Source organism: Bemisia tabaci, chromosome 8 (assembly GCF_918797505.1).
Source record: "Bemisia tabaci chromosome 8, PGI_BMITA_v3".
Lineage (NCBI taxonomy): Eukaryota > Metazoa > Arthropoda > Insecta > Hemiptera > Aleyrodidae > Bemisia > Bemisia tabaci.
This window is the reverse complement of record NC_092800.1, coordinates 31,191,991-31,215,764: the sequence shown is the minus strand read 5'-3', so window position 1 is coordinate 31,215,764 and position 23,774 is coordinate 31,191,991. Positions and strand designations below refer to the sequence as shown.

The 23,774-nt window shown below is 34.8% G+C and overlaps 1 protein-coding gene across 2 annotated transcripts; it reads right to left on the bottom strand.

The window, feature by feature from the left end:
• Window positions 1-67: 67 nt before the first annotated feature.
• Cdc14 (cell division cycle protein 14) lies at window positions 68-23,774 on the bottom strand. 2 transcript variants are annotated; one of them, XM_019048411.2, is made up of 13 exons: window positions 22,792-23,770; window positions 21,596-21,768; window positions 20,292-20,384; window positions 19,518-19,588; window positions 18,593-18,722; window positions 17,809-17,896; window positions 16,564-16,794; window positions 14,944-15,082; window positions 14,115-14,379; window positions 13,464-13,630; window positions 13,077-13,265; window positions 9,103-9,267; window positions 68-6,784 (listed from the first exon to the last, which is right to left on the bottom strand). In XM_019048411.2, exons 1-13 carry the CDS (start codon window positions 22,832-22,834, stop codon window positions 6,754-6,756), a joined length of 1,785 nt encoding a protein of 594 aa, XP_018903956.1. In that variant the 5' UTR covers window positions 22,835-23,770; the 3' UTR covers window positions 68-6,753. The 2 variants fall into 2 exon arrangements, with proteins under 2 accessions (XP_018903956.1, XP_018903957.1); XM_019048412.2 differs by lacking the exon at window positions 9,103-9,267 and having other exon boundaries at window positions 22,792-23,774.

Here is a 23,774-nt window from a genome sequence, read left to right as displayed (position 1 = left end):
CGACGAATATAAGTTGAAAGGTGTGAACGGAACGGGAAAAACAGTAAAAAAAAGTGGACTATTACACTTTGTGGAGTTACATCAATAAAATATATATTTAGGTGATTATTTACATTAAAATTACAAATGTTGATGATCAATGCACAAAGATTAAAAATTAAAAAAAAGAAGAAACATGTATTTCTAAGAGGAAATCTGAATATTAGCAGCATATCTCATGTGCTGAGAGGACAAGATACTGTGATGATTTTTTAAAAGTATTAAACAATATTCGACCAGAGCAGGAGAGAGAATTACAAATCTTGAATATAATAAAAATCTTTCGGTACCTTTTATACCGATAAATATAGATTCACTTGCACAAACCCACCCTTGCATCAAATTATATCTCAATTTACAGAAGAAAAAGGGACTAAGAAAAGATGGTAGTATTCTTGCATCTAATGGAAAAAGAAGGGGGGAGGGGGCAGAGGGGAAGAAATAAAAAGAAAGAATTCTCTGTAAATGTCTAATATACAGCAAAAAAGTATTGCTTCACAAAAAAAAAAAAAAAAAAAAAAAAATTGCTGACTTTTTTCCACTGATAATCTTTTTTTTTCTGACAGCTGTCTGATGTCCACATGGTTTATTTTAACATTGATGAGGTACACATTTACAAGTTTTCTTGTAGACTGTACTCATTCAGTCCTAAAAGAAATTTTTTTTGCACAAACTAGGGGAAAAAGAGTGTCTGAAAAATTTGTAGATGTTTCTTTTGAATAGATAAAATTGAGTATAATGTGACAGTTTCTTAAGTTGACTTCGTTTTTGTCATTCTATTCACGTCTTTTTGGCATACTGTTTTCTTACGATTTCATTTGTTACATGCAGTTGTTGATTAAAATTCGGACTGAGATGAAAGTTAGGGAAAAAATAATGACAAAGGAGTATTGAACCATCAGTATCATTTACTGATTTCTACATTCTGAGATAAAACTTGGACGTTTAAAAATTAAAAAGGTCTTTCATTTGATAAGGGGTATTTATCAACCTGTACTTAATCTAAAGTTGCAGCAATAGAGAAAAAAATTTCACACATAAAATTTAAACAAGTTAAAAAAGATATCTAAGAATAAAGTGAGTACCATCAGATTATGGCTTTAAAAGTAAAAAATAAAAAGAAGACAGAGTATGTGAAGAAATCTGAGGATGTTCCAATATAACAACTAAATCATAATACTGCTGTTTTGTAATTATAAACACCCTATAATGCTAACGTATCTACAGTATGCATTCAGGTAAAAACAAGAACAAAAATAATTGAATTTAGGATGCGGAACTATATACAAAACAAAGAGCAGAAATATTTTAGAGTTTGAAAAATAGACTGAGGAAAATTTAAAGAAACACAATGAAAATATTGGAAGACAACATTTAAATTTTTTGCCTTTGAAATATTTCTCAATGACGTTGAGACATAGAAAAATCTCGGCTTTCTTTAAAATAGTTTAATTCTTCAGCGTTTCAACATTGTTGAATCAGTGCAGCAAGCAAATTGCTCTGGGATCCCTCAATGAATTTGCTGGACGTAATGATTTCGGGATGATCACATTTTTTGATAAACAATCAATACTTGAAGAGTTGAAAATTAAGGAAACAGAGCAGTTATTATTTTTATATACATAGAAAGAAAGAAAAAATCCACACCTTACAAATACAGATGGAAATTATACTCAGAGAAAAGAGAGATTCCGCAAAATAGTTGACAATGAAGCAAAGCTGAATGAATTACAAGATAAGGTTTTTCTGTGAAAGAAAAATTAAAATTGTTTTGATAGGAAAGAAAAAAATACAATAAACGAATATTTTGCCAATTCAAATTTTAAAGAAGTTATATATCGTGAGGCTTGAGATTGATTAAAACCTGCTCACATTTCTGTTTCTACTTCTTTTACGATTTGATACAATCATAGAAAATTTACCAAAATTAGGATTTGATAGCTGTCTACTTGCACCAATGAAAGATAGAGCTAGTTTTCTAAATGATTTCATTTAAATTCGCTGTCTTCTACCAAAAGAATTGTATTTTGTCCACACTGTTTCAGAACTCGTACAAAAATTCATGGCAGAGCCATCACATAAATTTGGCTTGAAATTTCCAGTGATTTTTCTATACTTTTGTAAAAAAAAAGACACTTAAAATTTCCAGACAAATTTGTGCGATGGTTTTCCTGAAAAAAAAAAAAAAAATGTTTGCACAAATACTGGAACAGCATAGATGAGATTCATTCCTATGTGTAGGGGACAATGAATAGATCAGCCAATTTTCAACTTGGAATTTCCCTGCTGATGGACTAACATTCAATAAAGTGATTTTGATGTAACATGAACAGCTTCAGTAATTACTAATATAAATGGACTGAAACATTATTCTGCTGTTGTTAACAGCACAAAGTTTTCAACTTTCTTCTCTAAAGAAGAAAAATACAATTTGGGACACTATTTGGAGTATATCAGTTACATTATCTTAGTCACACCCCCGGCATTTAAATACAATTTTGGGGAAAATTTTGCCTTAGGCGAGATTTCCATGATTTCAAATCATATTTTATTTAAAAAATTTGGAGACCTATATAAAAAACTACAAAAGGTTATTGATAGTTTCTAGAAGACAGGTTGTTCTTAGACAATCACTTCTGATGTTGCGTTAATATTTCACATGTACACAATATCTGAAAGCACTCTCAGTGTTTTTATTGCACTTGATGAAAAATGAGAAAAATGTAAACATACAGAATAAAGAAGAAGAAGAAAATACAAACTGTTGCAATAAATTTAAGTAACATTTTCAAAATGATTTTTTGTGGAAAAAATTTTCCCTTACATATACCGTACACCCCCGCAGATAACCCGTACCTTTTCCCCCGATTTCTATGTTCAAAAACCAGGGTGCAAGTTATCTGTGAAATTCAAGAAAAGTGCATACCTATCAGGCACTACTTGACGATGCGAGCGAAACAGACCACCATGGGCGCGTGTGGGGTTTTTTGGTTTTTTTTTACCCTCTCAAAATCTGAGGTGCAGGTTATCTGCGGGCGTGTACGGTATGTACTTTTATAATTGTGAAAGATTATTTTTATAAACATGATTAATTATTCAATAGTTTTTTTTTGAAAAAGGTTTAACTCGGAAAAAATGAAAATTTCGTGTCAATGAGCGATTTACGAATTACGATGACTTAAGGGCGTATCTCGAATGCCACATGAGCTTCGGAAAACATAAGATTATACGGAGAACAGGGCTCACGTAGAAATTGAGATGCACCCTTATGTCAGAGGTCCGACAATTTTAGTTGAAGGTATGCATTTTCACTTGAAATTTTGATTAAATTTCCTTCATTAATGCAATGATATCCACACATATTTCAAGATGTTTTGGTTAATTTTCTACTATAGCGGTAAAACATGGAATTGCATTTATAAAGGCTGCAATGGAGAGGTGTGTTTAGGACTTAAGCCATTGATGTAAAGGCTCCACTTAATTCTTCTTACTTTTCCTTTGGGAAAAACAATTTGAATGAATTATAATGTGATTTATTAGCCGATATATCATGGATTGAGATTTATAAGAGACTTTCAAGTGCATGCTGCATCCTAATTATTATATAAATGCATGTTCTACCATGTTACATAAAATGCCACGAACATTCCCTGACAGAACTGGCTGATGTCGTAAATTAATTCTATTGCTATTTTCAGAAAAATACTTTTGCGGTCATTTAGACATTAGGTCATTTGCAGTTCTTTTTTACAACAATAATGTAGTATTGACACACGTTGATACTTACAGGAGAAAATTTACCAAAAAGAAAAGAGAAGAGAATTCTAATTCAAATAACTAACAAAAAACATTAGCTTAAAGATTCAAAATCAAACGAGAGTAACTTGAATAATAAAATAAAGATCATATAACACAATGTTACGATGATTCTTCAGTTTAAAAGCTATTTATACACCTACAAAACAAGTGATTAAAATTTTATTTAACAAGGAAAAATCTCAGGGTTTATCGTAAAATGTTACAAAAGTGAAGCAGGTACAGCATATGTTAAACACTAAAATCGATCAAAGAATTTTACTTTAAAATATTCACCAGCACTTACTGAACTGCGCTTAGTAAAAGTCAAACAGAATAAAAGCATGCAAAAATTAAAAATACAAAAGGTAACTTGGGCTCCTATTTTGTGCAGTAGCTTCCTACCATTGTAGGCTGATACTTCTTGATGCAATTAATTTTAAACTGTAAAATATCGCATCGCCTTCTAAGAGAAGAGATATAAATTTTGATGGAGGCTTTGCAGAGGTTTCAACTCTTTAAAAAATGTATGCCGTTTCAAGGTAGGAGCACATGGCATCAAACAACCACTAGACAAGGTGTGAATCTAAGAGTTATGCAGTATGTTTTCCAATCAAAATTTCATTTGAAACACAATTGGTGCAACCAAAATTAATAAGAGTAAATCTTAACCAAGATATTGACGTTTTTCAATGCTAGAATTCTAACTTCCTGCTAATAAAACACTATGATCCACTTGAGTTAAATCGCACAATAAACTTTATCATAACAGTCTCTGCGATATAAAAAATGGCAAGCTCAATTTTGACGCTTGGTTCTGCTGTTGCATATTGTTTGCGCTTTTAACAACAAAGAGGGGGGGGGGGGGGGGAGAGCACTGCTCCATTGAGGAGCCTGCCAAAACTGTCATAGTGTGTGATTGCATAGACATACACTATTTTCTTTTAAGCAGGAAATTCAAATTTTTCATAACCAGTGCTAAATAAAAATGTTAATATTTTTGTTAAGAGTTGATTTCGGTGATTTAATTGCCCAAATCACATTTCACCTGAAGTTTTGGAGAGGAAACATACATTAGAATGCTGAGATTTGTACCTCAATTAGGCGTCCACATTGAAATGAATCAGTGGCTTTTGACTTTGATTTGTTCATGGCCGAAAGATACTGCGCAAAAATAATATAGGAGCCATGGCATTAAATTCTGAAGAAAAAAATTTAATATTGGAGCCTTCAAGTAATGTTCAGCCTCGGTTCTATCACCTCTTGTTACGCACTTAACCTCTTACAAAAATTTGACCAGCACTCGGAGTACCTGTTGAATTTTGTCATGAGATCGAGACCCTTGATTTCAAATGTCTCTCCAGAACTAACAAAGTTATACAGACGATTAAATTTATTATGCAAGCCCTAAAATTGTCAAAAATAGCTTTTAAAATTTTGCTTTGACAAGAGGTGGTAGATATTGCTCTTAGAGAGTTAAAAAGCAGATAGTGAATACTTAACTTGACACAACAAAATAAAACTAGAATTTATATTCAAAGAACAAAAATAAAACATTTAAAAGAAAGAAGAAATAAAGTAAAACATTCATTAAAAACGGAACAAAGAGAAATAAAACTTTTCGGTCGGATGTTTGAAGAAGAAAAAAAATTAATTGGGGAAAAAAAGAATTTGGAAAATGAATAAGTACGGCTAGAAAGGTCAAGAGGGTAAAAATGTGAGACAATTTTGAAACAGAATAAAAACAATCACACTAATTTGAAATTATCATTTCTGTTTCCCACTTTTTTCACGTGCACACTATTTTATGATTTCATTTTGAGTCTTATTCACTACAACAGGGTTGCCAGCCAAATTATTTTTTTCCATTCTCTGACTTTTCCCTGACTTTCCAATATTTTTCCCTGACTTTTAAGTATGGATATGATGCAGTCTGTTAAAGTGAAATTGATCCAGTTGATCCCGCAACGCGAGCCCGAGACCGCCCGCGCCTAATTCCACGAAAAATCAGAAAAATCCCTGACCAACACCGAAATTCCCTGACTTTCCCTGACTTTTCCCGGTTGATTTTTTTTCCCTGACTTTTCCCGGTTTTCCCGGTCGCTGGCAACCCTGTACAAATGGGCCACTTGACAAGGTCTGAGCTAGAGAAAAATGTCACATGCTTTCTCTTCATAACCTTAAATAGAAAACAATGCACACACTGAGAAACTCAGAAATCAATATCAATGAATATTCTCAACACAGATCAAGTGGAAGATAGACTATACAAATAATGCCATTTGTATTTTCGATTTAACCAGTGGTAATTGCGAACACTTACATCTCATTCAGAAGTCAATTTCCAGATTTCTCATTGTTTAACTCATTTTCCTCAAAAATTTTAAAACGAAAATATATTGTCTTTATTTCGTCTAGTAGCTAATCATAATTTCTTTTGTGCTATACTGAAAGTTTAACATCTCTGCTGATAAGAGATTTGTGTACTCTTTAAAGAATAACCAACTGGAACGGTTTCTCGGTAGCAAAATTTCGACAAAAAGTTGTTTAAATAAATATTTTGGAAGGGAGAAAACAGAAAAAAAGGATGAAAAAATAAAGCTCTACTTCAACTTTAAAAGTATCGTAAGTTAATCAGTACAGACATACACCAGAATTTTTGCCACAAGCTAAATATTAGCTTTAAAGGACGAGGAGAAATATTAAAGTGACCTTCTGATGGAACAGATAAAAAAATAAGGAATCCGCTCACTAACTGATTGCACTTCATGTTACATACGTAAGAATATGTAATAAAAATTCATCACTCGGAGCTACGGGAGACTGCAGAAGGGATTGAAAATTTACCTGTTTAACTTAAAAATTTAGCAGTCCTCCACTCTCAAGTAAAAAGAGAGTGGCCCTTGATTTTTCTTCTACTTAGGTTTTGGAACTTGTTGTCGGTCGTGAGCTGAAAGAGAGACATAACATTTATTAACAAAAAAAAACAGATGTGCTAAAGTAGGAAGGAAAAATCACAGTTCAAAGTGACTACCTATGCACTCGAATACAAAACGGCAGAAAATGTTACTGACATGAAACTTATTATCAGCCAGGGAAAAAAAACGAAAAACCAAGATTAATCCTGAAAAGTGTATATTCCTTGAATAAGCAAAATATGTGCAACAAAAATTTATAAGTAGGGTCGACCATGAGAAGGAAAAATAATTGTGACGGATATTGTTCGTGAAACTTACAAAGTTGAGAAACATTTATAGGGAGATTAAAGAGGAAGCAAGGATGTAAGTATCTATGCATATGAATAACGACTTCAAAATGGGTAAATGAGGCAGAAAAAAACTCAATACATTAAAAAACGCAGCAACATAGATTGGGCATGTTGGAGCATAATGATGAAACTTCCCTTTGATGAGAGAGACCATCTTTGATTTTACTCAAATTTTATATTCATGCTCTGTTTGGCACGATAGAGTAAGCACACGTTTCAATAGGTCAGTTGCGCTGGTCACAGAATCGTGTTTTGGTGCTTTATTCTTGCAGATCAACTAAAAAAAATAAGATCTGTCAAAACAGCAACTTTCTAGGTTGAATATTGACATAGATAGTGCGCCTTGAAAAACGCGATTTATGATGTCATCCATTATGATGTCAATCCACGATTTATGTAGTACATACCATGTTGAGTACTACCGTGGTGGATGACGCCAAAAACCTGACTTTTCAAAGGACGATATCATGGTTAATATTCAACACAGAAATTTGCTGTTTGGACGGATCTTATTTTTTCTTTTAGCTAATCTACAAGAATCAAGCATCAAGACACGATTCTTTTCCCAGCGCAACTGGCACATTAAGATGAAGATGGTTGGGCAAAGAACCTTGTTATTTTAAAGTATGGTGCATGTTTTATCTAGATTTGTAAAATGAGTGCTACGATGAATGCATTATTCTACTAGGAGAAAAACACAAACTAAAGAGTTACAAACAAAAGCAAAACAAGTGTTCAGGGGAAAAATGAAGAGGTGCAGTTGAGGTAAAAAAAAAATTGTGATCAGCCATAGTAAAAAACTGAATTTTGACAAAGACAAAATTTATTGGAGGCGATAAGGGGAGTTTACATAAAACATATCTTGGTTCCTCTTTTGAAAGTAAGAGACACTAAAGCATCTCAAATAAATTGAAGATGACTAAAAAAATTCTATGATGCATTTATAGAAAACGTATGAATTGTTGCGTAAATGACAGTAAAAGCCACTGATGTAAAAAGCCTAGACACTTGATCTTTTTTCTTAAGGGCAAGTATTCTCCCTAGGATCAAAATTCAAAATTCTCCAGGAACGTCAGTTTCTTAGTATTCTCTACCTTAAAATCGTCAAAATTATTATCTTCGTACACCAATGGTACCATTATTTATAGTCCATACTAAGGAATCAAGGGATCTCTTCTTTTGGCTGATCACAAGTTTTCATTACCATACGATAGCTGAAGGGTCATTAAAATCTACAATTATCAACAGCTTCAACATGATGAGGTTTACGCCCCTTCTTCCTCCCATTTATACAAGGGATTGATGATATGAAATTCGGCAAAGTAACCAATCATGAAATAATAAATAAATAAATAATTAATTTTTTGAAAAGTTATGTACACTTGCATTTCAAACATAAAAAAGGTACACGTTTATGCCACTTAGAAATCCTCCAAATTTTGGTAAATCTTTTTAGGAGTTATGATCTTGCCTTACGTCTCAAAATTAACCTTACGCCCAGGATCTGTCTCATCCTCGTTGCGATCCTAGCATCGCAAAATCAGGCATGGTTTATGGCTGCTGTGTGAGTAAGTGTTAAGTAATAATTAAAAAATGGTAAACTAATGCACTAAAAAGTCCTGACCCCAAATTTCGAACAGAAATGCGTTGAAAATGATCACTTCAGGAAATAATTTGAATATTTGAGCTGATAGGGACACTCTTTGTACATTATTTAAAATTCAGAGATCTCTACTCTTGCTATATTGTAGACATCATACAATGTTGGAAATTGAGAATGAATTGGACTACATTTTGTAATAATAAACGGCTATTTCTGGCTCATTTTGGAAACAGCGTAAAAGCTATATTTTCCCTAAGAAGATAGGTGCTTTAACAGACGAGTCACAAACAGCACTTTTTCATTCTGAAAAGTAGTCCAATTATGGTCTCATAGAAGAAACTAGAGTGAGGACTTTTTGTTAGTGAATAATGGAATAAGCAAAGCAAAGCTGACTTACAAATTGGACTGGCTGGAGCGGAGATTCATACCAAGGCTTGATGGAGAATTATAACTAAAAAATGGATATGCTTTCGCAACAGAGCGTGTTATGGGTCTATTATACTGAAGGTTAACTTTGTTCATATTTACGCTGCGGTTAGGTGTCATCCCACTCCATGAAATTCTATTGGAAACAAACAACATAGGTAAAACAGAAGCAACTTCAGCTCCTACGACAGAGTTCATGACAGCTTTTCACACTGAAACTCATAGACTTTGGGGACTTATAGTTTGTGAGATCTCGAGGGATGTTTAAAAAATTGCAAGTTTTCTCTTCTTGTGGTTTTACGTCCGGATGCTTACTGCCTGTGAATGACTATTCCAGAATTTATTTTCATAAATTTAATGCATTCTGGGTAAAAATAGGTCAAATCTTTGCCAGTAATGAGCTAAAACAGCCATTAATCCACTGGTCTGTCCATGATGATGAAGTGAGGCCAAAGATAGTACAGTAGGCTTTGAAACTATTGGAACTGGAGAAGAAAATGTACTTAGTGTGATTTCATGATGTTGTCAGGTATTCATTTGCTTCAAATCATTTTTAAACTTCTTGACTAAAAAAAAGGTTTTCCCTTACGGACCACCTACACGTCAAGCCGCCCAAAAGTCAAACCTGTCTTCCTACTTGATTTTTGGACTTCTCATAGCATATATCAATGTTAGAAAATGCGTTATCGCCGATTGCAACTTTGCAAATCTCAGCTAATGTTTTATCTTCTAAAAAGAGAGCTAACCTACAGTTTTTCTCCAGATTGTCTGGAAATGACTTTTACTAAGCTTAGGACCAAATTACTTTTTCCAGAGATTCAGATTGAGAGAAAAGACATCTGGAACTTGTTTGCACGTTCTCACCGGATTAAGTTGCTGCATTGCTGCGCTTCTCACAAAATTCTCTGACTTTTCCAAGTCCCCGGCTTTCCAGGTTTTTCAAAATGTTGGAAACCCTGAATTTCTTTTACTCATTTATCTATTTTTACAGAAAACTTCAAGGAAATATTGTGTTTGGTTTCTTTTTAGACAAAATGAAACATGATTAGAAATTGTGTGTTGTTGCAATTAAGATACGCATTTTCAATTCTCGTCATCAATTTTTTTTTTGTGTGTGAAATTTCGAAGAGGAGATATGTTGAGGAACATTCTCAATTAAACCTTGCCAACCGTCCTGTAAAACTAAATAAAGCAAGAGAGAAGACGTTAGCTCTTGCACACAAATAAGCCCTAAGTTCTTCAATAACATGTGCACTTGGCTAAGAGGATGAACCATGGTTTCTGACAAGCAGATATGCATGGCACTTTCTTGCTTTTGGAACTTAACAAAATTAAAATCCAGTTTAAAAAAAAGAGGACTTTGGGCTGAACTCGATTTGATAAAATAGGCATACCTAATTTACAGTAAAAAAGATTCTAATCTTTTTTACTGTATAATGTACTAAATATACATGAAGCTAACATTTATTTCCCGCCACTCACCAAATCTCAATTGGGACACAAGAAGCAGAGTAACAATATACATAAAACATTAAAAGAAAAGGACAACGCGCAGAATACAATGGGATTTAGCAATGGCCAAATTTCATTATTTTTTTTTTATCTGATGATCTTTCCAATATCCTGACAACAAAATGCTTTGAAAGTCAAGATCTCCTTAAACTTTCCTGAATCATAATATAAGCTAAATAGGGACTGCGATAAAAAAGAGCTGTTTAAGGAGTGACTACGAGTATAGCCTCTAGTAGTTGTTTGTCACATTTTTTTCCTGAATTCAGTCTTCAAGAAATTTGGAAGAGAAAGGTAGAAGAGAAACCAAAAATTTATTTCAAACGGTGACTCTTCATGTGATTTTATATCCTTGCCGACATCGAAGCATTTTTGGCAGGTAATTAACATGTTAAACGATGACATCATGTTAGTAAAAATATGGTTAACATCGACGAATCACAAGCACATTTTTACAGGTTACGCTTGCAGGTAATGTGATAAAAAAATTAGTGATAAACGGGAAGGATTCCTTTCGCTTTGAGTGCCCAAGATCTGTATTTGCTTTTACAACGATTCGAGCAAGTCTCTTCTAAGTCTTTCCTAATCAGTTTCTAAGTCAGTGGTTAAAGACAAAAAAAGCGTATCTCAATTGCAGCGTTAAAAAATCTCCGATTATGCTTCACTTCCTTCAAGGTGAATTAATTAAAATTCTTTCTTACAATTGGACGTATTTCTGTCGAACGGAACTAAGGGCCAATTTGAGTTCCGTTTAAGGAATTTAGAATGCCGGATAGCGCGTTCTGTCAAACGGAACTAAGTGCCATGGAAAAGCATTGCGAGTATAAGACGGAACGAGCCCGACGCCCGATTCCGCCGCCAATCTATGCCCCGCACTACCGTCCTCCTCCGATGGCGCTTAGTTCCGTTTCACAGAAATAAGTCCAATTTAGAGTTATTTCTTGAGGAGTGAATGAGGGAAAGTCACAAACAAATTTAACTAGAAACTATAGGTTGCTTTTTCTTAAAAAAATAAAACTTGAGCAGACTTTCGTCATTGCAATCTGAGATACGCTTCAGCCATGAACATACTTCTTGTTTGATCACACCCTGAATAATAAAACTTTTGCTTTTGTAAAAAGCTCTGGAGAATGTATGGGACCGTTGATTTAGTAAAGTAGCATGGTTCATCGGAAAGATACTTTAATTCTTCATTGATTAGGCTCTGGTGATTATTAGTACCTTTTTTGTCCATAAATTTAACACCTAAAAAAATCTGATTAAAAATTGAAAATGGTATTCCTGTGGTGATGGGAATAAAGTCTGTTGTCATATGTATGAGTGTTCTAAAGTTTACATTGAAGAGAAGCGTGGAATTTTTTTTTCTCAAGATCTTTGCCGCAGATGATGCTCAGTGTGAAAAGTGAGTGCAAATGAAAGCCTGTGGATACAGTTAAAAACTTTCATAGTGAAGTTTAGCATGTGGATATAGTTAAAAAACTTTCAAAGTGAAGTTGTTCAGTGGTGCTATTGAAAGCGTATGTATTCATATATATGTATATTTGTAATGTATTACGTCAGAAAGTGACATTTGTTCTGGCTTGAGGGTTTGGATCACATCCAACGATAACAGCTTGTGTCCATTCTTCCAGCTTTCAGTTTTTTGGTGTTAATAATAATTTTCATGAGTTGATACAATCATGAAAGTGGTGCTAGGACTTGTTTTTGGATGAAGATAAACCTAAAATGAGGATTGATGCATCTTTTAAAGTTGTATCTAACTCTGCAAAGTATTATCAACCCAAAAAAACTCAAGACTGGATAAAATGGACACTAGCGGTTTTCACATGACGCGATTCAATTGTAAAAATTATTAAATAGGGCAATATTATCTGAAATGATATTTCACCTTTGACAAGTGCCTAAGGATTGCAGAAAGTATCGAGACACCTGCAACTTAATACAATCCAGCACTTACTCCTTAAAGTAAAATGAACAGTTTTATTAAATTTAACAAAAAATTCCAGATTTCTCTCAAACTTAGTCCAGATTTTCTCACTTTTTAAAACAGTGGTCATCCTTTTTCACCTTTTATTCTAAGCGACAAAATGATTCAAAACAAAATGATTAAATGATAACCGAAATTCAAACTCGCTTTACCGGGCACCTTGACCATTATGATGGTTTACTTCTTAATTTGTCTAGTACTCCACTTTTGAAATTTTTCAGACGCCTGATCAATGTAGATGGTATAATGTAAAAAAATTCAATTTCCACCGGTAAACATCACAAAGAAAAGACTAGATACAACCCTTCCTTTGAATCCTTAAAACATTTTTCAGCAATAAATACTGGTAATTGGTTCATCATTTTTGGTGAAAATAAAAGAAGATGAGACTTAAATAGAGGGTAAAGAATCATTTTAGAGAATCTGAAACACTGAAATAGTGCTGTTACCTTTTGGTTGTTGGTGAAGGGGTTGGTCGTACTCCTCGCCGAAGTCCACCGCTGGACGAGATAACATCCACACCTAAACTACTAACTTTTGGAACTTTGGATGGTAGAACAATACTGGACTCATTGGCATTACCGCTGGTTCGCGAGGTGAGAGTTTTGGTTCGTCCTGTTAGTCCATTAGTGTTTGATCTGAAATCAATTTTAGGGATTAATAGCTATAGGTTTGGTCAGGTTTTCATCCTAGTAATCTACGATTTATTTACAGTTTTATTTTATGTTGTTCTACGTTTTTGTGTTCTCGGTTTAACTTGAGAAAATTGCATCCTAGGCTGCTGCTAGTTATCTGGCTATTACTACAAAAAAAAGAGAATTTTTCTGAAGACTTACGTTAAAGGAGATAGATGTGCCCGGGGAACTCTCCGGAACTGTTTAATTTGATTTAATTTATCTCCTTGTGTTAGTGGGGAAACGGTTTTGGACTCGCCACCTTTCCAAGAAGGGGGGGATGGAGTCTTTGCCTGAGTGATCTGATAATTCCAAGTATGGGAAAGATTCTGAAAGAGAAAGAAAATTAGTAGGAGAGAAGGAAAAATTTAGAGGACCATGAGTAAGCTGAATGAAGGATGCATCGGAGCAAAAAATTACGGAAATAATAGAATAGCTCTCAAACATGATTGTGGCATACATTTTAATTGAGCAATGTTCCTTCCCACTCTGTGTTGCTCAAAGTGTCAAACAACAAGCAATGGCTGAGCTGAGGCTCCAAGATTGAGGTTGCTACAATTATGTACCGCAAAGACTATTGTTGTGATGTCTAGTGTGTGATATGTTTTTCATGGTTATGGTTTTCATGCAAGCAGAAAGTTTATATTTATTCATTGAAAAACATCAATATCTTGGTTAGGAGCTACTTTCAATATTTTTTTTGGCACATACTGCGCTCACTGTGGATTTTTAAGAGAAAATACAAATCATAATTCTTAAATTTGCACTAGTTAGGTTGTCTGGATTAAAACTTTAAAAAAGGATGGCGCTCACCTTAGAATTTCGGATTTTAGCAACCTTTTCATCGGTCTCTTGTTTTAGATCATTCAATTTCATGATATCCACTTTGTGCATGATGCGAGCCACAGAGTCTGTTGGTTTGATGAGTTTATCAGAGATCAGTTCTGCTTTTGTTGAATTCTTGATTGATTTTATCTTGAGGCTGTAAATACCGTACTTGTGGAAGGGGAATATGTTAGGATTTCCTTTGTTTTGATACCGATAATTATCTCCTTGGACCCACATCAGAGACTCCTTACTGAAATAGAAAATGAGAATTCATTTTTTATTTAATTATTCTTTATTCTTACACAATATACAGGAAACTCCATGACAATACTTAAAGAGGAAAACTAGAAAAAAAAGTTAGAAGTAGAGTACCAAAAGCATGAGACAGTCTTACCTCATGGAGAGATGATCCCTTTGATCAGGGGCATCTAAAATCAATTCAAGGGGGATCGGTTTTACAGGCTTAAATACCTGACAAGGTACGTGACGTAGTAAAATAGCAGCAGCCAACCTGAACTCAAGACTAAACTATTTCATTCCAAATCTAATGCTGATCATAGACAAACTACTGCATATTCTTCCACTACAGATTCTGCCGCCATCTTGCCAGATTTACGAGTGTGCAACTCAAACCCTTTTGAGGTTTTCCTTCATTTTGCCCTTCAGAATAGAAAATTCTCTCTGTTGCTGTCCGTCATTAATGCAAATTGGAGAAAACAAATGTGAGCTCAGTTCACCTATTACTTTTTAATGATTCATTAAAATAAATTGACTTTACAGACTAATTATATCAAAGACTTGAATTGAAACTTACTCAGAGAGCCATTGTTGTTGGTGACCAATAATTGAACCAGGTCTACAAATCCTTATCCAAGCGATTGTTTCATGCACTGTAAATCTATAATGTTTCATTATATAACATCCAATTAATGAGCCTGTCCTTCCTAGACCAGCTGAAAACAGAATTAAACAAATTTAGGATAAATCGATGATTCTCTAACTTCGTCTACATAGAATTATCAGAGGGTATAATGGTCTTTCGAAGGCATTAATTACTACTCAAAACAACTTTCAATATTACATTTTCAATCTGAAGCGATTACATATTCATATTTCAAAAAAAAAAAAAAAAAAAAGGCTGTGCATACAATCAAATGTTGAACTTATTTTTCAGCTTCATTTTGAGGAAGAATCACTACCTTTTTTTGACTTTTACACGACATTACAAACTTTGAAAATGAAGATGAGCGAGAAATGAGTCGCATAAAAAACTCAAACTTTCAAATTACCTTGATATTTACAAAAAGGGACAAATTTGTTTCGGGAGCCGAACTGCTTCCATCTTCAGCGGGTGACGACTGCTTTCGGAATCTGACGGAGGGTGCGCTGCGAACGCCTCAGTCGTCACCCGCTGAAGATGGGAGCAGTTCAGCTCCCAAAACAAATTTGTCCCTTTTTGCAAATATCAAAGTAATTTGAAAGTTTGAGTTTTTTATGCGACTCATTTCTCGTTCAAGAATCACTACCACCAATCATACCACCATTTAAAAATTTCAAACGAACAGGTGTCTCAACTTAGGGTTGATACCACATCATCAGAAAACGTCTAGGCAGTACTAAGATTTCTCTTTAATTTTCTTGAAATATCGAGTGTGTCAATTTCTCTGATGCTTGCAACTTCGATTTTCAAAACTCCGGTGAGATTTCCAAACAACACACATTGGTTTGCCGAGCTGTAGACTTCCTCTCATGCGTAATTTTTTCGGTGGCAAACTATTCAACATCGTTCCTTGAAAACTTCCATGATTTTTCTCCGCTGCATGGAGAATGTTCCATGAAAATTTTAAGAGAGGCTCTTGATTTTTTCTCCATTGAAGAACGAAAAAGGAGAGGATATTTTGAAGCACTGCAATTGTGTTATGTGGTTTGGGAATCAGTCTGTCAAAATAAAGCATGTTTCATACAATAATTTGAATCTATTCTGAATACAATTATTTCCAAGAACTATTTGGTACTGTGTAAATAATTTGATGTTATCATTGCTAAAAATTTTAAAAGAACTAAGGAGCCAACACAGATTAATTCAATAAAGATAGAATTTCAATTACTTTAAAATCTATGTAGTAGGGTGACCATGAGAGAAATGGATGCCTGGACAGCCGCCCAAGAGATAGCTGTCATTCCCGCGAGATAAATAAATGTGATGGGTGGGGTTAATTTTTGACAACTGTCCATTAAGGGTAATCACAAATTTTCATCAATTTTTTTCCTTTTACACTTGCCTGATACAATAGTGGCAGGACATAGAGAGCCCATGCCCTAGTCAAAGGAGGAAGAAGAGAAGGAGGAGGAGGAGGAGGAGGAGGAGGAGGAGGAGGAGGAGGAGGAGGAGGAGGAAGAAGAAAAACAAGTTGAGTAAAAATTCAAGACATACCTTTACAATGGACAGCTATAGCTCCTGCAGCATTTTCAGCAATATTCATAAATTGCTTCAAAATCCCATCACTTGGTGTGCTACCATCCAGAAAATATAAGTCTTTGTGATCGAAGCCTCCATTGTTGAAGCGGCTGGCATCATACAGTTTCTTATTCAAGCGGACAACTGTTGTGACATTGTTTTTCCTGAAGTAACTGAAATATGATTCTGGACAGTGCAAATGATAGCCTAAAAACAAACACGACGATTAAAGGATATTCATATTATGAACTGGTATTTGATCTACTGCAAACAAATTGGGAAACATTCATTTTTCACACTTTTAAGATGGCGATGTCATACCATTTTTCCAGCAGATTTTTGGTTATGAAGTCTAGCTTGGAAAAAAATTGCAAGAACAGTAATGGACTGATAGCAGTTTTGTTTCAGATTGCAGCATGATTACACCGTAATGTATCGTCAGACAAACCAACAATGACAACGATTAAATGGTGGAAAGAGGTCATAAGAGATTCGCATATTATGAGTTTTGCACATCATATTCCAACCAAAAATCATAAGTTTTCACTTCTGAAATCAAGTTCTATGCATTTAAATTTACTTTTTGACATGGCTGGCTGCTGTTTTAAGAGGTGAAGGTAGAAACGTATATATACGTGTGGAGAGGGTAATAACTAAAACTTGATCGATACAAGGGAACACTCATTATCATCCACAAGCAGCAAGCTTTGACTTCTATGGTTTGTCAAAAATAAAAAAAAAGGCATTTCAGGACATTAACATGATTAATGTGTACTGTGTATCTGGCAAACCACAAGACTATTCAGATTAATTAATCCATCTGCTCTAAAAAGAAAAAATGGTTATTAATTCTCTGAAATTGAAGTAGTAAAATATTGTTTTTTAATTATAAAATCTTGAGATTTGACAAATACATTCAAGGGAATGTTGAAATTCATCAAGAGGGATGGGATGATGGGAAGGATGAGATGGTAAGACTTGACGGAGGAGTAAGAAAGTCCAGATCTCGCGGATTGCCACAAAAGAGAAGCAATTTCGCTAATCACTTTAAAAATAGGGCATATCACATAATTTGCCGTAGAATCAGACATTTTTTCGTGAGGCAAATTGGAAATTTGACCATGCGGCAAAAACACTGAATTATAGCAATTGGTTGGGGTTCTATAAATTTCAGCACCCTTAAAACTCCAAAGAGTTATGAAATGTATACCTAGTCCTTACCATTTTCTATTTTGCTGCGAGCATGAGGGCCACAAAAAGCAATAAACTTTTGCGGAACAATCCAATTCAAATCTCCATTCTCTACTCGCTGCACAAAGAAATAAACAGAGCTTGTTAGAGTTTTGGAGGATCAATTAAAAACCCACAAAAGAAGAGGGAAATTTCATTTTTACTGATAAATGGTGTTCGCTAAAATTTTTCTACAAAAAAAAAAAAGACCCTAGATAGATTAACTGTGACCAAGGGTTGAAATTGGTTTTACATCAAAGGCTCCATATAAAGTAGGAAACTAGAAATTTCCGATTTTTAAACTGTAGAAAATGTTTATTTTAGCATCAATTTTCTATTGTGATTGACTGGGGATCACTGAGCTCCGGGCTTCTGATTCTTTCATTATAAATTCCTTGACTTTCAGACAAAATTTTCAATTAATTGTTTTCCATATAAATAAAAAAAAACTTTAACCAAATTTAGGACCAAAAATCCACACCTAGAGATTTAAATTATGGAATGAGGTACACAGAGACTGTCCATGGCCTGTTGAAAGGCACACTTCTTGGCTGAAGTTGCCTATCTGACACTTCTGCCACATTCCCTGACATTTCTAGTCATTGCTAATTCCCTGACTTTCTGGGCCACTGAAAAGTCTGAAGTTACATTTTTAAGGTCTCCAAGAATGTGTCTTTATAAAATTCCCCGATTTGTCGCCTGTAATACTTAAAGAGTGCTACACTTGAGCGTTAGAAGTGAGAGGATATTTCAAAGAAAAAGGGTAAAAAAATACCTCAAGAAATTCATATTCTTCGGCATCAAAATCATCAAAACGGAAGAATCCAAGCATGTGAGCTTTCTGGATGGCAGAGAAACAATCCTTGAGAGAAATCTGATAGACAGGAACTCCATGAGATGCATCCCTGGATGAAGTGAAAAATTAAGAGAAATATTTTGAGAGAATAGTGGGTAAATGGTGACATATTTATCAAACGCTTCCAACTTTTTGTTCATTTGAGAATTTCATTGGAATTGCAAGTGATATAAAAAATCTATTCTAGTGCTTCCTCAAAATGACTTCATTGTAATTTTTTTTACCAAGTTTCAAATGGCCTATTGGCTAATCTTATGCTTACTACCCTAGCCCCAGGTGACCATTGCCACTTACATCCCTGAAGTATAGTGGCACAAAATTTGCTCAATGTAATTGTTTCACAGGACTAGTAAAATGAATGAATGATACTTGAGAAAAACATCACTCCACAGATCATTCACTTAAAGCTTGATAAAACCTTCAAAGCTTGTTGACCAATATTTCCATAATTTCTTCATTTCCTAACTCACCAACTTTCTCTGTCTCTTTTTGCTTTTCTGGAATCCCAAAATTTCCAACTTCCCTGACTTGTAAGCAAAATCTTCTCTTAGTTTGTTTTCTTGTACCTAGGCTGACTTTTGCTGGACCACGGATAATACTTCCACTTTTAGAGGTTCAAACTAAAGAAAAATGCACTTGGAAGTTATTTGCGCTCTTCCAAATGGCACCAGTGGGAATTGCTAGGCCGATGCACTACTCGAAAAATTCTCTGACTTTTCCAGATTTTCCGGAACGCCAGAAACCCCGCTAACTCATGATTATTCTTGGAGCATTCCTATCTTGGTATGAAACAGATAAGATACACATTTCATACACAAAAGAAAAATTTAAAGAGTAGACTTACCTGAAATTTTTGTAGAAATATCCTTGAAGAATCTCATAGACTTCTTCTGGTGTCTTGTTCAAATATAAAATCTGAAAATAATAACAAAGACTAGATATTGCTTGATGAAGAGTATACTTGAAAAAGAGACAATCTCAGGAAACCAGTAAATGGGCAAAAAAAGAGCAAGGAAAAAATAGCGGACAAGAAATAAAAATTAAGTGGTACAAGATAACAATTGAGGTAAAAAACTGTGCGCTGAGTAATTGATAGAAAGAAATTAGAAAAAAATAAAAATTCGAAAATAACTAAACTTCCAAAGGATATTTAAAACAGCAGCCTGATGGATGGGATTTTGTGTCTTCCTTACAGATAAGATAGATTCATATGCGATGAAGCTACATGATTTGTCGGCTGTATCGTTTGGGTGACCAAGGAGGCCGCTTATCGCGTTGAAGGATCGACTTTCTCAATGCACCTCCTCGCTGACCAGGGAACAGTTGATTATTTGGCTCCGCTATGTCGCTATCTTGGTCCCACAAACAAAATGGATGATCAATCACATGCCTCTATTTCATCTCAAGCTTGTTTTGTCTACTAAGAATTAGAAAAGACCGAAAAAAGCTACAACCCTGACAAGTTCCATTTGAATGAGATAGGTTTGAATAAGAGCCATTTCACTATATGTGTAACTTCACCAGAGGAGTTTCTAGCAACAGTAGGTGAACTGATATAAAGAGAAATAATGAAAATATTCTTACGTATATCATGGTCAATGTTTGACTGATTACTTACCGCAAAAGAGCCAATCAAAAATGCTGCATTTACTCTGTCATTACTGTCTGTGGTTGTGTAGTGGACAAGCTTTTTTCCAGTGTTTTGAACAGCCTAAAAAAATGAGTAATGAATTAGTTTGATGTTCACTATTAAATAGTGCCGAAAAAAATTAATGAAAAAAAAAAATAGAGAAAAACCCATGCTAATTATCTTAGTTTGGATGACCGGATTTAAGTTTGCAGTGAGCAAAAAAACTACACATTTCACAAATAAGTTGGGCTCACTAAGAAATCTTAGAGAAAACATATATGCTCATGCAGCTAAAAATGGGCTGGGCCCCATAAAGCTTCATTTGAATTGACAGGTCTTCCACCTGACACTGAGGAGATTTTCATGTGAGTTTGGTTCTGTTTCTAAGCACAACTACTCTGTTTCTGCAGCTAGATTACTGATTTTTGACTCTATGGATGGATTTAGATTGTATTATAACAAACTGTTTCATCATATCGTAACTACAAGGTTCTAAGATTACTGTCTGTAAAAATATCAGTCTGAAAATTGTTGAATGGCAATAAGAATCTGTCGCCACAATCCAATCGGAGCTACCAATTGTGGCCAGCATTTGTCAATGACCCTTAAAATAAATAGTGGTATATTCTGTTTTCTGATTGATACATGACATCTTTTCAAAGGAGATGTGAGCAAATACTTGCTTTGGTGCTTAGAAATTCTATGCCCTGTGCAATTCAACAAATTTTGTATATTTAGAAAAAAAAATAATAATTGGTGTGCTGAGGGAGATCCTGAAGGAAGTTTTATATGACTATTTGAAAAATATCTAAGATATAACAAGGTAAGTAAATGATAATAAACAGAATTCCGTAAGATAGTCAAACTTTCCCCCATCAAATACTTGCTTCGAAGGTAAAATAATAAATGAATCAAGTATTGGCAAGTTGGTCATTTAACAATGAACAAATAATATTCGCAATTATAAAAGCAAATTACTTGAGTTTAAATGACAATGAATATTATACAGATGTTCACAACCACAATGGCTACTGAATTAGGTGAGACTTTAAAATTATTCACAATCTGTGGTCTTTAAAAGTTTTAGCTGCTACTATGACGGCATTCCTAACTGTACTGTTTCATAGTGTGTCCATTTAGCCCAAGCACAGTTGCACAAACCATTCATTAGGCCCAGAAATGCCATTGATGGTACAGTCAGACTCTGAAAGATAGCAGCTTTTGAAGGAAGAAATCAAAAGTGACTGATACCATTGCAATGAGGACAAACTACTATTTTGGATATTCCTTACCTTAAGCTTGCTTGATACTTTATTGCAGTATTTGTAAAGCATGGCAAGGTTGAGAGGACCAAAATCCTCATAGAAATTTTCGTACACCAGTTCATGATCAACAGAAAAGTAATGTGTGTTTGGAGTGGATTTGGGTTTTACATTAGATGACAACGTGACAAAGTACAGGCGATCTGAAAAGCAATAAAAGAATGATGTACATTAAATTAATGAAGTTACTTACAAACATATTAGGACTACTGCAACATTATTCAGATACTAATCAGTGATCGGAGATTCGAGTGCTATTCGGCAGGGACTCTCATTTTCCACACAAAAAAGCTGAGAAAAGTTTTAATTTTGAAGTATATGCTTTGCAGTAATGCTTACTATCTATGTGCAATGCTTTTGAATCGTTAGAGCTTTCTTACATATGTTGAGGCAGATGTCAATCTCTGATCAGCTTCGAATCAGCACCACTCTCTCAACTGGTTAGTACATGCAACCAGATGGCACTATTGATGAGATGTGATGATCTTACATATACAATACTTGAATTTTGTCTCAACATACAATGAGTGAGCTTTAGACATAAATAATATCAATGAACAAATTTGAGAAAGATCGAATAAAACTGTGCGCCTAACACCAAAATAGGATAACATTAAGATAACAATATAAACTGCGTCAGCATATAAAATTGGTCATCTGTTCGATAGCTTTGACATGACAGGGCAGTTGATCTTGAATAAGAAAAAGAAACAACCATGTTTGCTGATGGATATTTCAACATTACATAGTTGGAAAAACCATTAGAAAGTAATATTTTCACCGATTCTCGATTAAGTAAGGTACACAGGATGGACATTTGACTAGACTCATTAGATGGTGATGTGGATCTGATGATATCAGTACCACAGATTCGGCAAAAACGCAGAGGCTGCTTTAGAAAAGCTTAGCAAGGAGTACAAATAGATGCCAACAGATTCTTTGATTTGAATGATCAAATTAAACGTTACACCTTTGCCATGCTAACGTAGAGTAGACGATATACATACTAGGTATGAGAAAGGAAAAAAGAGAACATAAGCAAGAAGCATGGGTATGGGATTTACTAATAGAAACAATTTATTTCAGACAATGTTAAGTCAAATCCTTGAGAATGAACGAAATAGAAAGCGGGTCAAAATAGGTATGAGTTAGACCTGACATATTACCTTTGATGATTTCAGAGGCAGCGAATGTATCTATTTCGTCCATGGCGTATCCTCGTGATAGTACGGTGTTCAGAACTAATTCAAAATATGACGGTACATGTTTAACTTTTGACCGATGAAATCACGCAGAATAAACAGCGAAGAAACAATTACGCGAGAGAGATCGACATCGTCCCTCGCAAAAACTCAATCCGTTTTGAATTCAACTACATCAGAAAGCTGTCTGAACGTCTTCGTAGCATCACAACCGCACCAAACTGATAAAGTAAGACTTAAAACACAATCGTTAGAAACAAAACCGGACGTAGTTTAGTAAATTCAAACTAAATAAAACAAGATAGAGGTCGAAATTTCAAAAAATTAGCAGTTAGACAGTACGGAGATAATTGACGAAACGCAAAACAAGCCATAATAAATCCGTTAGCCGTTGCCATGTTTATGTCGCGAAATTTCACGCGAAGTAATAAAAGCCGCGGGCATTCTACCATTTCAAATATTTTATGACGTCACGCAGGACAAGCTCATTCAATTCTGTGATCCTGTTTTTGAATTTCTTGCATGGAGTGACGTCAGTCTGGGGAATCGGAGCACTGTCGCTGCCGTTTCATACATTCTCCATGAATGAAATCGAACCAAAATTCATAAACTTGCTAAAACATGTTCGCGCATGCGCACAGAGCTTTTTCGTTTGTTTTGTTGTGGCGTGAAATTCCGTTAGAAAAAGAGAAAAGAACATCCGCGCGGCTGCGACTGGAAGTATCGGAGGAGGACAGATGCTACGGATAGCAGTTTAGTGCATTTCGGTATAAAATAACAGCGAATTGAGATTGAGGTTGCTGGGAGTTTTACGTGGGTGCAGGCTGCGGCGGCGGCACTCTACGCACGAAATCGAGAAGCCTCTGCTGCCAACTTTTAAAAGCTCTCCACGCGTTCCTCTGAGAGACTAAGAGCACGCACCGCGAAATATGTCGACCGCGCTTTTA

What these genes read in the sequence shown, in the direction of transcription:
- Cdc14 (XM_019048411.2), bottom strand. Translation starts at nt 22,834, where the DNA reads ATGGACGAAATAGATACATTCGCTGCCTCTGAAATCATCAAAG. An exon ending in AAGTATCAAGCAAGCTTAAG is followed by an intron (nt 20,385 to 21,595) that starts GTAAGGAATATC and finishes TCATTTTTTTAG; the next exon opens with GCTGTTCAAAACACTGGAAA. An exon ending in CTAAAATCCGAAATTCTAAG is followed by an intron (nt 13,631 to 14,114) that starts GTGAGCGCCATC and finishes TTTCTCTTTCAG; the next exon opens with AATCTTTCCCATACTTGGAA.